Here is a 14937-nt window from a genome sequence, read left to right as displayed (position 1 = left end):
CCCGTCCTCATACCCGCTCTGGTGAAAGCAGTTTGCATACCTTGGACTGCAAGAGAGCATTGGCCTTTTACATGGAGCGGACGAAGCCCTTCAGACAGTCTGCCCAGTTGTTTGTTTCTTTTGATCCCAAAAGGAGGGGAGTCGCCATCGGAAAACGCACAATCTCTGATTGGCTAGCAGATTGCATTTCCTTCACTTATGCTCAAGCTGGTCTGACTCTGGAGGGCCATGTCATGGCTCACAATGTTAGAGCCATGGCTGCGTCATTGGCTCACTTAAGGTCAGCCTCCGTTGAAGAGATTTGCAAGGCTGCAACGTGGTCATCAGTCCACACATTCACATCTCACTACTGCCTTCAGCAGGATACCCGATGAGACAGTCGGTTTGGACAGTCAGTCCTGCAGAATCTGTTAGGGGTTTAGAATCCAACTCCACCCCCCTAGACCCATTTTTGTTCTGTTCCAGGCTGCACTCTCAGTTAGTTGTTTATGGTTTCAGGTCAATCTATGTTATGTCCTTGCCGTTGCGAGGCCCAATTGACCATTGTTTTGAGTGAGCCTGGATGCTAGGGATACCCCACATATGAGAACAAGCAGCCTGCTAGTCCTCGGAGAAAGTGAAGATACTTACCTGTAGCAGGTATTCTCCAAGGATAGCAGGCTGATTGTTCTCACAAACCCGCCCACCTCCCCTTTGGAGTTGTTGTTAGTTTGTTTCTATGCTTTTTGGTTAAACTGAAGAGGCACACTCACATGACGAGCGGGAAGTTGTCCGCTCATGTGTGGTGCGCGCTGTTCGCGTGCCAGAAGACTCTGGCAAAACTTTTTATTTTTGTGGGAACACAGACTTTCCCAACAGGCTCTGCCTTTCCAAGACCTAACATAGCACACAGTTCATTTCTTATGCTCTCACCAACCTCCCCAAAGGGTCAAAGATTTAACAGGTGGCCTCTTGCTGATGGCGTTAAGGTTTGCCAAAATGCCGACCACCGCTTCTCAAATTGCTGGCCTCTCTTTTTGTCCATTTTTGGTATTTCTGACTTCTCCATTCTCATGAGCTGTATCATCTGGGCTCTCCGTTGCTGCATGGTTGGAGCAGTCTTTGAGAGCCATTTCAACAAGATCACCTTCTTTGCCACAATGATTGCTCGAGTGGCAAACTCCTTAAGGCCTTTAGACGCCTGTTCTGTGGTGCTTATATGGCCAAATAACAGCTGGCAGTCTTGAATCCAATTCTTTCCCCATAGTTGTGATGTCATTCGCAAAAGATGTCTCCAAAAGCATTTAATATATGGGCATGTCCAAAACATGTGTCCTAAAGTGGCCCCTACTGTATTACATTTTGGGCATTCCCCCGCCAGGGATAGTCCCATGTGGAAGGGCCCGCCTTGGAGCTATGTGCATTCGCAATGCAAACTTGTATTGTATTTCCCAGCACCAGGTGAAATTTGTTGATCTCTTCATTTTTAAAACGTGCTCAAAAAATATCTGTTGGCACCACAATGCCCAAGTCTGATGACCAATCTCATTTTTGTGGGAAACATTAGTCGTTTCCTGGGCCAATGTGGACGTCGACCCACATGTGAGAACAATCAGCCTGCTGTCCTCGGAGAATACCTGCTACAGGTAAGTATCTTCGCTTAACTGTAGGAGCTTAGGCCTGTGTGCTGAAATATTAACCCAAACATATTTAGATGGTCCTTTGCCTACATAATCAGAAAATGGCTTTTAAGTCTCCAGTATCACTTTTGAGGATGGGATCCATCTCCACAGAGCTGCTGGATTATTTGCAGGTCACTTTTGCATTACATGAAGGGAAGCGTTGCTTGTAGCTACCTTGTGTGCAGCGTTCTCTTTGAGCATCATCTTTTGTTTGTATACAGCTTGACCACTGCATCCAACCAGCTGTCATTACCAAAGATGTCTGCATGGTCTTCTACTCACGAGATGCCAAGATTTCTCCACCACGCTCTCTTCGCAGTCTCTTCGGTAGTGGCTACTCCAAATCTCCTGACTCGTAAGTCACCCAAAGTTCAGCTAAGTATGACTAGCTGTAGTTTATTTGTGGGGTCAGAGGGATGCTTTGTGGTGTCTATAGAACTGAAGGCTACTATCTCTCAACAGAAACCGTGTAACAGGAATCTATGAACTGAGCTTGTGCAAAGTGGCTGATACAGGCAGCCCTGGTAAGTAACTATCACTTTTATGTGTGTAATGCTTTATAATGTATAAATGTACATAAGTACATAAGTAATGCCATACTGGGAAAAGACCAAGGGTCCATCGAGCCCAGCATCTTGTCCACAACAGCGGCCAATCCAGGCCAAGGGCACCTGGCAAGCTTCCCAAACGTAGCGTAGTGTAGTGTGTTCACTGCACTCCACCAGCTAGAATATTATTGGGTACTCCTTCTGTTCTCTGGGAGATGGTAACAAAGATATTTTAGTTTAGGGCACTAAAAGCTAAGATGCTGATCCTCTAGCAGATTCATTTCCCACTGTCACTCAGACTTCACTTGCAGGACAGCTATTCAGTAGTAGATTAGCCAGTTTGATATGAAGAGTAGTGGGTAAGAATCCATTTATTTGCATTTACCAAAAGTGTGCAGGTGGACATGCAAGTACAGATTTCAAGGTTTATTAGGGATTTACTATCCTGCCTATCATAAAAATGTCTGAGCAGCTTACAGTCTAAAATACAGGGAAGAGGAAATAACAAGACTTGGCTAAGGAAAGAGGGTAGAACTACAATTGAGATAGGAAAGAAAAGAGGGTAATGGGGTGGGGGGGGGGGGGTTGTTTGAACTGTCTGGTCGATTAGACCCACCTACTGTATAAACGAAAAACAGACATATCAAGAGCCTAAAATTATGCATCTGAGAAAAGAAAAGTTTTAAGTTCTGACTTAAACATCTGTAGAGATGTTTGAAAACAGAGATTGCGGTAATTTGTTCTGGACCTTTGACGGATAGGTCAGATTTTTGAAATAATTCAGTGGCATCTACCTTTTGACAAGTCCAGGCCTTCTGTAATTGAAGACATTGAGTTATTTACAGAAACATCTGATGACATTGGCCTTGGTGCCTGTTTCGAAGAAACCTGGTTTGTCTCTCCCTCCCCCCCCCCCCCCCCCAAGGCTATTCTCTGTTCCAGTTTCATTTTTTTTGTGAGGGCCTGGGTAGAAAACAAGAGAGTAATGATTCTACCATGCTCACATTATATGAGAGCTAAGTAATTGACAAGCAGTTGGTGAATGTTTGATCTCCTACAGGTGCTAGTGTTGTAGTGCTTGGTCTTTAATGTTTTAGATACAGCAAAACACATCCCAGGCACTGTCAATAAAATAGTCAATTCAGTATTTCATATACAGTGGTCTTGTGTCAGACTAGTGGATGCTGGGAGTGAATCGGTGCCCCACCTGCATGTCACTCCGTCTCTAGGACATCATTCTGTAAGGTCTTAGGAATTTCTAAGGTTAACCTTAGACGTTCTGTGAGCAATTTTCAGAGGGTTCTGGGTCTAGCAAGAACTAAATTTGGTCTACAACTATCAGCCAGCTTGGGGAATTTTATCCTGACTGCAAAAAAAGATAGCTGGTCTCCCAGCAGTGTGTTAGCAACCTTGGGGAATCATCTTTCTTTGCAATGCAAACCAAAATTTCTTTGATCAGGAAGCAAGTGCAGTACTCCACTAGGATGTCTGGTACTCTAAAGGTCATTACACCCTTCTCCGGTTATGAAAACAGCTGGTGACACCTTCATCTCTGGCAGAGCTGACCCTTTTAGACCCTGAGAGTATGATCATGTGGGGGAAAGTCAGGATGGGGGCTGCTCAGGGGGGTGGGGGTTCAGGAGGGAGAGTAATGCTCCAGGGGGGTTGTGGGAGGGAAGTGTGAGAGCAGAATCAGCCAAATTTTAAGCTGATACATAGCCCATCACCCAGTTAGCAAACTGGATAAAATTAGGCTGAATATCACCATTGCCCGGTTAGCTATTGACCCTGCCTCTGGGCCACTCTGGTACTAACCAAATAGTGCCAAGGCAGTTGCAGGCACTATTCAGCAGCACTACCTGCTTAAGTGCACTGAATATTGGAAGACCATTAGCTTAGTGAGGCTCCTGCCCAGTTAAACCCCTTTTGAATATCGGGTCCAAATATTGTATCAGTTTCTGCCATACTATAATGATGGCTGTGACCATTTGTATACACTCTTGGCCTGCTATTCTTGGGTTATGCTTTTTGAGAATCCTATTCTTGCGGAAGGCATATATATTGGGGAATAAATGCATCTTCAATCATTGGCTGGGAGAACAAGCACCTAACATAGTAACATAGTAGATGACGGCAGAAAAAGACCTGCACGATCCATCCAGTCTGCCCAAGAAGATAAATTCATATGTGCTACTTTTTTTATTTGTACTGTCCTCTTCAGTGCACAGACCGTATAAGTCTGGCCAGCCCTATCCCCGCCTCCCAACCACCAACCCCGCCTCCCAAACACCAGCTCTGGCACAGACCGTATAAGTCTGCCCAGCACTATCCCTGCCTCCCACCACCGGCTCTGGCACAGACCGTATAAGTCTGCCCAGCACTATCCCCACCGCCCAACCACCAGCCCCGGCACAGACCGTATAAGTCTGCCCAGCACTAGTCCCGCCTCCCAACCACCAGCCCCAGCACAGACCGTATATGTCTGCCCAGCACTAGCCCCGCCTCCCAACCACCAGCTCTGCCACCCATTCTAGGCTAAGCTCCTGAGGATCCCTTCCTTCTGCACAGGATTCCTTTATGTTTATCCCACGCATGTTTGAATTCCGTTACTGTTTTCATCCCCACCACCTCCCGCGGGAGGGCATTCCAAGCATCTACCACCCTCTCCGTGAAAAAATACTTCCTGACATTCTTCTTGAGTCTGCCCCCCTTCAATCTCATTTCATGCCCTCTCGTTCTACCGCCTTCCCATCTCCGGAAAAGGTTTGTTTGCGGATTAATACCTTTCAAATATTTGAACGTCTGTATCATATCACCCCTGTTCCTCCTTTCCTCCAGGGTATACATGTTCAGGTCCGCAAGTCTCTCCTCATACGTCTTGTAACGCAAATCCCATACCATCCTCGTAGCTTTTATTTGCACCTAGTTTCTGGTACTGGAAGAACAAACTACATGAGTTGATGATATGGGAATTGTATGGGGCCAGAGGTAATCCAAAGAGACAGAAATCCTTCCTGCTCGTTTGGGAGTCCTAGTTATATACTATTTCTCACAAGGCTCATAGTCAGGTTTTGAATCGCTTTATGAGTTAGGTGGTGGATGGTAGTTCATATAATGCTCATTTCAGGGGTGGGGGGGGCAGTTGGGGGAAAGGGGGGTGTAGTTTGTGATTGATGACTGGCTGGGGTCTATCAGAGTTCAAGATCCCAGTTAAAGCTTCGACCAGTTTTTCATGAGGGGGTTGTTTGGGGATGGTTGGGGGGATTGATTTTATGAGTTCGATTCCCACTTCAGACACAGGCAGCTCCTTGTGACTCTGGGCAAGTCACTTAACCCTCCATTGCCCCATGTAAGCCGCATTGAGCCTGCCATGAGTGAGAGAGCGCGGGGTACAAATGTAAAAAAATATATATATATTAGATTACACTCAAAAATTTGATGACGTGCTGCAAAGTGTAGTTTTTGAATATGTGTATGATCATTGTTCTGCCTTTTCTAAGTATTGGATGTTTGCCTTGTTGGATTGTTCATCAATAAAAATTGTTGAAATAAATTTATTTCATAATATTCTTAGCATCTTAGGACCATGGACGAAAAAGCATAAACTCAAATTAAGCTCTGAAAAAACTAATATTTTTTGGTTAGTCATTCCATAGATGAGAATGAAACTAGTGTAATGTTAAATCAGCCACTGTATCAGTTTTCTCCCTATATAAGAGTACTGGGAGTTTTGCTGGACAATAAGCTATCTTTAGATTATCAGATTAATAAACTTACTCAAAAATATTTTTAATGATGTGTAATTTACGATGCATACGGAAGTACTTTGACCAGAATCATTTTAGTCTTTAGTCTTCAGTTTATTGGACTGTTGTGATGTAATTTATGTGGGAGCCCCCAAACAAATGTTTAGAGATTGCGTTCATGCTGGGTTCCTTAACTTCATGATTGATTGGGACTCCTGAAGCAGGCCTTATGGCCAAAACATGGCTCGTGTTGAGTCGTTGATACCTATCAATTAAAATTTGCACCACACCATAGTTTTGGGGCTTTTGTTATCACCTTTGCTGTTTGTGTGCTGCTTTTGCTTTGTGCAAAGGTTGTTTTCCCCTTTTTTGCTTATGCTTCCTAAGCTGTAAACATGATTTAACTACATGTGTGGTTCCTAACAGCCTTTATACATACTTGATGTAATACCTGTAGCATGTAGGTATATAATGAATGTCTCTGGAAGGCTCTCGATCTCCATTTGTTTCTTTAAATAAGATTGTTTAATCTTTATGGGATTTATGCAATTAAAAAAATTATTAAAGAGACAGTTGGGAATTCTGCATCCTGGGAAAGTCATGTGTTGAGGATCAGCAGTTAGATACTGCCACCTCAGGAGCTTCAAAGCACGTCAGGATACATACATGAATAACAATAAGCTACATACTGTGGTTTTAACCTGGTGGATCATGTTTGTGAAGGGATGCAGAGGCGGAGGAGGAAGATACTTGACACATCAGTGGCATATGTGCGTGGCGAGGAGAACCTGGCTGGGTGGCGTCCACGTGGAGACAGCCTTATTCTTGAGCATCAATGGGAGCTGGAGAAGCTGGAACTCTTGCACCAGGTATGACAGATGGTAGGGGATGGAATAATAGGTAAACCTTTATAACTTAAAAGGAGACGTTAGCATTATTTGTACTCAGTGAGGACAGTAACTCATCTAGTTCTTTCTGTGAGTGTTTAGCAGTGCAATAAAGTGACAAGTTAAGCTCTGCATGCTCATCTGTATGAGGTAACGGGGTTTTTTTTTACTCTACATGAGAAAGTGTGGAAGTGATCTCAGTGTCCATGTTTGTTTCTTTTCTGAGGCTAGCCAAAGATCATGGTATTTCTCTTCTTTATATGTAACTCTCAACCCACATTGATGACTTTACCTCCTACGGTTGCCAGCCAGTTGTGATGTCACTGCTATGGCGGAGATCAGACCCAAGTCCCTGCCTCTCATAAAGTTCTTTCCATGATGTGGGAAGTGTTGTTGAGTCTGCCTCTGTGTTTTCCTCAGGTTGAGAAGACCCGGCATTTCTTACTACTGCATGAAAAGCTTGGTGATAGCATCCCTAAGTCCCTGAGTGACTCCATTTCACCCAGCCTAAGCAGTGGTACCCTCAGCACATCTACCAGCATTTCCTCTCAGATCTCTGCAGTTACACCCAGTGAGAGCAGTGGCTACGACTCTGCTGACATAGAGAGCCTTGTGGACCGTGAGAAAGAGCTGGCTACAAAGGTATGTGGTGAGAGCTGTGCTGCTACTGCTACAGAGGTCTCATGAGGATAGAGCAGCATTCATCCTGGGGGTACATCAATTATTTTTCCTTTTTTAAATTTATCCTTAGTGTCTACGACTTCTAACTCACACGTTCAATCGAGAGCTGAATGAGGTGTGTGGCAGCATCAGTGACTGTAAGGTAGGTGTGACACTTGGGGCTCAGGAGAGAGAACAGCTGAGTGTATATGTGGTCTCTTCTTTACTGATGTATAACACAATACTGTGAGCTATGACTGAGCACTCACTGTTCTGGTGTAGTGCTCTAAGTCATGATTGGAAGCTCACTGTACTTCCGAGAAGTGCTGTTCATTTAGTGACAGGAGAATGTGGACCTGAGCAGACAGTGACATGAATTTAAATCTATAACAGAGGTGATATAGCGTTCAATTGTGTAGCAGGTTAAAGAATGTCTAAAAAAATATTATTTTAAAAGAAAAAAAACTCAATACTATCAAAACCATCAATTTAGCAAATAAGACGCACAATAAAAAAGAATAAAAACATAAGAATAGCCATATTGAGTCAGACAAATGGTCCATCTAGCCCAGTATCCTACTCCCAGCAGTAGCCAATCCAGGTCACAAGTACCTGGCAGAAATCTTCAATACTTTTTATTACATTTTTTTCAAAAATTAAAACAAATCTTTAATTAAACTAGTTTTGATACTTGAATTTATTTTTTTTTTACTTCTTCATACGCTTATCACAATAGACCTGAAAAAAAACTTACAAATATTGCTTCACACCTAACTCTCCCCCTAAAAATATTTACTTGATGATTTTCATTTCACGTTTTTAAAGGAAAAATTGAGCACATTTAAAAAAGTCCATGCATCACTTCAGTACTAAGCTGCAAGTGTATGTCAACCATGGTCTTTTATTTTGATCTTTGCTTAGTTTTTCCATTTATATTAAAAAGAAGCCAAACAAATCCTTTGAAAAATAGAAAAATAATAATTGTAAAAATAGAAAATTTTTTACTCCAGAATGTCTTCTAAACTCAATATTGAAAAGTGCAAATACTATTTTCATAAATTCACTGTTCATTCTCCTTCTCTACTTATTCAGTCAGTATCCCACATATACATCCAACCTCAGCTGCCGGTTTTGCCAGTACAACACATTGGGCTTTCTCAGCAAAAAATGTCCAAGTTTATCAATGCCAACATCTGCGGTTCAGGGAATCAAATATCCTGAAGATAGAAAACAAGAAAGAGATAGGTGGAGACAAACATATCATAAATAAAAACTACTACTGACCTGTCAGTCCTAAAAGTGCACTGCAAACCAACATGGAAAACAGGTCAAACCAAATGCCTATACATGCACGCTTCTTAAAAGAAATTCTGCCAATCAGATGTTTATAAAAAAGCATGCTATTCTCAACCTAGGTTTAAACCCTTAGGGCCCCTTTTACCAAGCTGTGGCAAAAGGGGGCCTGCGCTGGCATTGGCGCCTGTTTTTGACACGTACTGAGGTACCTTTTTATTGCAATGAGTAAAAGGTAGGTCCTTCTTTTTTTTAAGAAATGGCCGTGCGTCAAGTGCTTCACTTGCCATGTGGCCATTTCAGAGGGGAGCCCTTACCAACCCCCATTGAGGTGGCGGTAAGGGCTCCCATGCTAACCCGGATATGACGGCGTTCTGGGGGTGGGAACTACCACCGGGCTGCTGAGGTAGCCTGGCAGTACTTCCTTTTTAGCGAGCAGCAAGCCTGCATTGGGCTTACCGTCACTTTGTAAATGGGGCCCTTAGGTATTGGACTTTCCCAAGTTAAGATAAATTGCCACCACAGAGCAGGTGACAATCAATAATAAAATATTTGAAATCCTATGTGGAATGAGAAGCTTCATGCCAGTATTGTACCAAAGATGCATTTTATTTTTGAATCCTGATAACTGAACAATTTTTCATTGCTTAATTGGTCTTGTCTGCACAATATATAATTTTTCACAAGGGCACAATACTGGATAGATCACACCAGAAGTAGTACAATCCATTCTAGAGGCTGACTTGTGGCAGAATCCCCCCCCCCCCCCCCTCCAAAAAAAGAAAAAATTTAAGTATTGAAATTATTTTAAATACATTTTTTTCAAAACGTTAAAAATCTACTAAATAAAAGTATTTTTTTGTACTATACCTCTTATTCGCTAAATTGCAGGTTCCAGACATAGCCGCCGAGAGGGGGAGTAGGTGGGACATAATTCCCCGGGCCCGGTGCCGCAGTCCCACCTGCCCTCTGTCGTCGACCGTCTGCCACCGGGCCCGGCCCCCTGCATTGAAATCACAGCACCTCTCACCTCCGTGTGAAAGTGCTGCAAGCAGTTGGGCAGCAGATTGCCTCCCTTCAGCCCTCCTTCCCTCCCCGTGTCCCGCCCTCGCCTGATGTAACTTCCGCGAGGGCAGGACACAAGAAGGGAAGGAGGGCTGAAGGGAGGCAATCTGCTGCCCTGCTGCCTGCAGCGCTTTCACACGAAGGTGAGAGGCGCTGTGATTTCAATGCAGGGGGGCCCGGCCTGGTGGTGGCGACCTCGGGGGGGGGGGGGGGGGAGCAGCGGCGGGGCGGCCTTGCCCTGGGCCCAGCCCAGTCTCTCGGCGGCCCTGGTTCCAGATAAATCATTGACTGAGCCCACATCACATAAAAGGTGGAGCTGAGAGATTTTTGTTTCTACTTGAAATTTCTTTATTTTGGGAGAAATTGTTGATACTGATATTTTCTTGGTGCCCCAAATCTTTTTGCTTGTTATTTTTGATTGAATTTTAATGATTTTTAAAACCAACCCCCCTGTTTACTAAGCCACACTAGCCGCTGCTGTGCTCTAATACTGACACAGCCCATTCACTTTGAATGGGCTGTGTTGGCAGCCGCTAGCGCGGTTTAGTAATTTTGTGTTATTCCAGCATAGAGATTGCATGATACAAATGTTGATCCCTCCTTTGCATTCATACTGTTTTGATAGAAAAAGAGGTGAATAGCATTTTTCTTTGCATACATCATTTTATGCTACAACTAATTATCATTTCTGTAGTGCTACTAGATATATGCAGAGAGAGAATTGCTGTTTTTTGGAGCTTACAGTCCTATCAAGGTACACAAACAAGATAAATAAGTTTCAGAAAATAGAATTAAAATTGGCAGGCTAAAGGGCCCTTTTACTAAAGGGTTGCCGCTTGGCAAGCTGGAACTACCGCCGGCCCATTGCAGCCTCCAGCAGTACTTCTGCCTCCAGTGCGCAGCATTTCTGGCACTGCCTGAATTTTTGAAAAATTAATACTGCAGGGGGTTACCCAGCAGTAATTGGCGCTGCCCAGTTACCACCAGATTAGTGCGGGAGCCCTTACCACCTCCTCACTGGGTGGCAGTAAGTGCTCCCCTTAAAATGGCCATGCGGCAACTGCAAACTTACCGCATGGCCATTTCTTTTTTCTACCTTTTTATCCACTGCGGTAAAAGGGGACTGCACGCAGCAAAAACTCAGAAAAGTAAGCTTTAATTTATATGGTGCTTTCAGTAAGATTGGAGAGGGAGCATCAAAGTTAACATAGGAATCATCTACAAAAGTGGAGGGAGCACGACACACTAACTTGGGAAAGTGAAAAGCACCAGGCTGGGAGTTTAGTATCACTTGCAGATATGGTAATTAGATTACAATGCAAAATGGTAATATTGAGCCATGAGTCATGCTGAATTCTGATAACGCTTTCCTTCCTGTTGAACTCTTTTATAGAACACATTCAGCCAAATGTAATATTTGTATGGCTGGCATTGTGGACTCAGCTGTATAAATATTGCTGAAAGAAGGGTCTGTGTTGTGGATGCAATCATGCTGGATTCCATAAGCAGAAGTTTGCTTTGCTTAAGGTGTGTTCCTTGTGTGCAGAAGCACAAAAGATTTACTGCAAGCTCTGGATTATAAGAGTGGACTCAGCAGGCACAAATATCTTATACTTATTTTTTTCAGTAAAGATTGTTGCTTTCTGTATGTTCTACAGCTGTCTGATATCTCTCCAATTGGGCGGGATTCCTCTGTGTCCAGTTTCAGTAGTGCCACACTCACACCTTCATCCACCTGCCCATCTTTGGCTGATTCTAGATGCACCTCTGAGGACCAGAAGTGAGTATAACACCTAAACTTCAAAGCCAGAGATCAGCAGGAGGAAAATAACCGGGAATGTCTTAGATTTTTCAGCAGCAGTCAATTTGGTCTCTTCTCATCACATCCTTAGTATGCATTTTAATTTTGGCACTTCTCCCCTCCAAGGACACCAGAAGCAAATTCTCGTGCTTCCAGTCCCAGCACAGACTTTGAACAGTTTCAGCAGCCACCAGCTGTGGAGACTTCTTATTTGGCCAGGGCTGGCAAGAATGAATTCCTCAACTTGGTTCCTGATATTGAGGAGTTAAGACCAGGGTAAGCAACTGCACACATCTTGTTTGTGATTCCAAAAAAACTTCCATATCCCAGGTACTAGCCAAATGAGTAAATCAGAATCCTGTAGGAGAATATGCATAGCATGACAGAACAGGATAAGCTTCTGTGTGATGTTATGTGTCCCAGTATTAACAAACAAATTAGAATTCAGCAGGATTACACTCCAAGCATAATGTAACAGCCTTTTAAAAATCTTTTCTATACATCCCAGGAAATTAGGTGAGTGTGTACATAATCACATCATTTCCTGAAAAGCAGGCAGAGCCTGGGTGGAGGAGTGCACACAGTGGCTATATAGTAACAGATATTCCGGGGAGAATTCCCTCAGGGGGTGGGGCCGTTGCAGCTGCCATGGATGTCTTGCTGCACTATGTGGTTGTCTAGGTATGAGCTGCGCAGTGCCCAAAGTCCTGTGAGATTTTGTAGACAGCACATCTCACACTCGAAGATCGGTGTAGTGCAGTAAGAAGACAACGGTACCAAGAGATATGATCAGGAGAAAACTGACTGGTGATATGTAGTTGGAGATATGTTGCAGGAGAGAGCTGGGGAAGGGACTTGTTGGGGGGGGGGGGGGGGGGGGGGGGAAGATGGGTATGGGGTTGAGCTGAGAAGGTGTATTGAAGGGAGGTGGAAAGTGAATTTTGAGGGAGAGATGAGAAGGAAAGAGCCATACACAAGGGCAAGGGAGAAAAGAGAAGGGTAGCTGTAGAGAATTATTTTAAAAAAAAAACACCAGATACAGAGGTTATTAAAAAAAGAAAAAAATTGTTCCATGTTGGATGCAGATTTTCACTGCATCCACATGCAAGTATGCAAGTGTGTGTTTGTGTACGCATCTGAGAGATACAGGCTTTTAAGTGGTCTGAGGCATTTGCTTCTGGAAGATTTCTTTGTTCATTTGGATAAAAAGATGTCAGTCATGTTATTCCATTTTTAAAGGTAATAAATAGAAATTTAAACAAAACAAGAAGATAAGATGATACCCTTTTTATTGGATTAACTGGATACATTTTTTGACTAGCTTTAGAAGGCAATACCTTCTTCGAGTCAGAAATGAGCAAAAGATGATAAACACCAGCATATATAAGTAAAACATCAAAGTATTCCAGTGACAGTCTCATGGGGAAATGTAGGGGATGGTGGTAGGGATAGGGGGTGAGAAATAGGAAGAGATGGATGGGTGATCAGAGGCTTCATTTAGAATGATACAAGCCGTATTACATTATTATAATGTATTACATGTATAAGTTTAAGAATGCTGAAATGCTGTTCTATTAAGATATTGGCTAAAAACATTATAGCAAGTTCATGTGCATAATTTTACATTTTTTGGCATATAAGTCCCTGGGATGTGTTTTTATATTGGTATTTGACCCAAAGCAGCTTAAAGTACCTTGTGAGGTGGTGTCTACTATCCCCATATCAGCGGTACGGGAGACTTCTGTCAGTCACGTTGTATGGTTTTGGGGGTTGTTTGCTTGGCAGGGGCAACTGTTTGGTTTTTAATCTATGTCATAATTTTTTAATTGTTGCTATGAAAATTGAAGCACTGTGGTCTCAAAGAAAGGATACCTGCACTTCAGGGAGCCGCAATCTAATTCATGGGTCAAGCACTTCGTAGTGGTCCGGCGTCCCTATGTCTTCCTTTACAACAGTGACAAGGACCCTGTGGAGAGAGGCATTATAAACTTGTCCACGGCACAGGTGCAATACAGTGAAGACCAGAAGGCTATGGTCAAGGTCAGTGTAACCCCTGTCGTCTTGTACAACACCCTCTCCCCAATCACACTGTCAAAACCAGAGAGCACAGGTCAGTGTAATCTTTCTTTCCTTACCTTTATCCCCAACAGACTAAGATCACAGACTGCTGTTTCTTGCCAGGGGCTGGAGGTGGATTGCATCTCTCTTGGACTCTTTCATCCTCTTTTCCCCTCCTTAGCCCTCACCATCCAGAATTTGCCTGTTCTTTTATGGCCGAAAGAACAGACAACTACTATAGGTTGTAGCACTGCGGTTGTCTGAGCATCAGATTATGCTGCAGACCTGTGCAGGTCTAAAGAGGAGGGTTGGAGAGAATAAAAATCTGAGTGTTAATCTTCATGATACTCCTAGCCCCCACCAGTCTGTGGAACAAGAGAGCAAAAGTTGTTCTGAACGTACATCTCCCAAAGGACCACAGCATTACTTGCTGGAGTTATGTATGTCCTTTCCCAGCATCCATAGCTGAATAATTACTGATATAACCATCTGTTTTCTTTCAGACCCCCAATACCTTTGCAGTGTGCACAAAGCATCGGGGAATATTGCTTCAGGCTCTTAATGACAAGGACATCAATGACTGGTTATACGCCTTCAATCCTCTGCTTGCTGGTACAATACGGTAAGATCTGGCCTGAGGGAGTGGAGCTGGAGCTCCTCTTTCCCCTGTAATGATATGGTCTTGTTAGGTGGGAAATTTTAACCCAGTCACATTTGCAGATGCAATTTTTCTAATTTAATTTAGAAATAGGGGAGGGGTAAGCTTCAATAAAGGTGGTTCTCTTTGTCAGTTTGTTTCTCTGAGATCACGTGTCACTTCATGCATATTCATAGTGTATTACACAGTCATTGATTATTCTTGTCCACACTGCAAGGATATATCCCAGCTGCCAGATGTGGAAACTTGACCTCGTCTATGATATTTCATATCCAAGTCAGTTGTCTTGTTGTCTGTTTCTTTACCATCATGGGTAGCTGAGCAAACAAATTGCTATACTTAAGCCAACACTCCAGCACAAACCCTTCCACTTCCATCCTATGTCATTTCACCAAGTATTCTAATAATCTAAACGGCCACCAAAATTGGTGGGGGCTTGGTATTGTCTAGCAAGGCCACAAGGTTCTAGGAAGCCAGATGTTCAGGCAGCAGCCCCACTAATCTACTGGCACTGCTGTGATTGGCTGGGGATCTGAAATCTGCCACCACCAACTCAACTA

The 14937-nt window shown here is 43.5% G+C and overlaps 1 protein-coding gene across 1 annotated transcript in view; it reads left to right on the top strand.

Moving 5' to 3' along the window:
* Positions 1–14937, top strand: part of LOC115482563 (6-phosphogluconate dehydrogenase, decarboxylating) — a 419310-nt gene that overhangs the window by 363432 nt on the left and 40941 nt on the right. The window contains exons 25-33 of the mRNA XM_030222454.1: positions 1883–2016; positions 2124–2185; positions 6679–6824; positions 7263–7484; positions 7594–7665; positions 11519–11640; positions 11788–11937; positions 13509–13701; positions 14223–14341. Of these exons, the coding sequence (XP_030078314.1) occupies positions 1883–2016; positions 2124–2185; positions 6679–6824; positions 7263–7484; positions 7594–7665; positions 11519–11640; positions 11788–11937; positions 13509–13701; positions 14223–14341 (1220 nt within the window). The remainder of the gene's footprint in view (positions 1–1882; positions 2017–2123; positions 2186–6678; positions 6825–7262; positions 7485–7593; positions 7666–11518; positions 11641–11787; positions 11938–13508; positions 13702–14222; positions 14342–14937) is intronic.

This window comes from Microcaecilia unicolor, chromosome 13 (assembly GCF_901765095.1).
Source record: "Microcaecilia unicolor chromosome 13, aMicUni1.1, whole genome shotgun sequence".
Taxonomy (NCBI): domain Eukaryota; kingdom Metazoa; phylum Chordata; class Amphibia; order Gymnophiona; family Siphonopidae; genus Microcaecilia; species Microcaecilia unicolor.
Note: the sequence above shows the minus strand (reverse complement) of the source record. Positions and strands in the feature narration are given on the sequence as shown.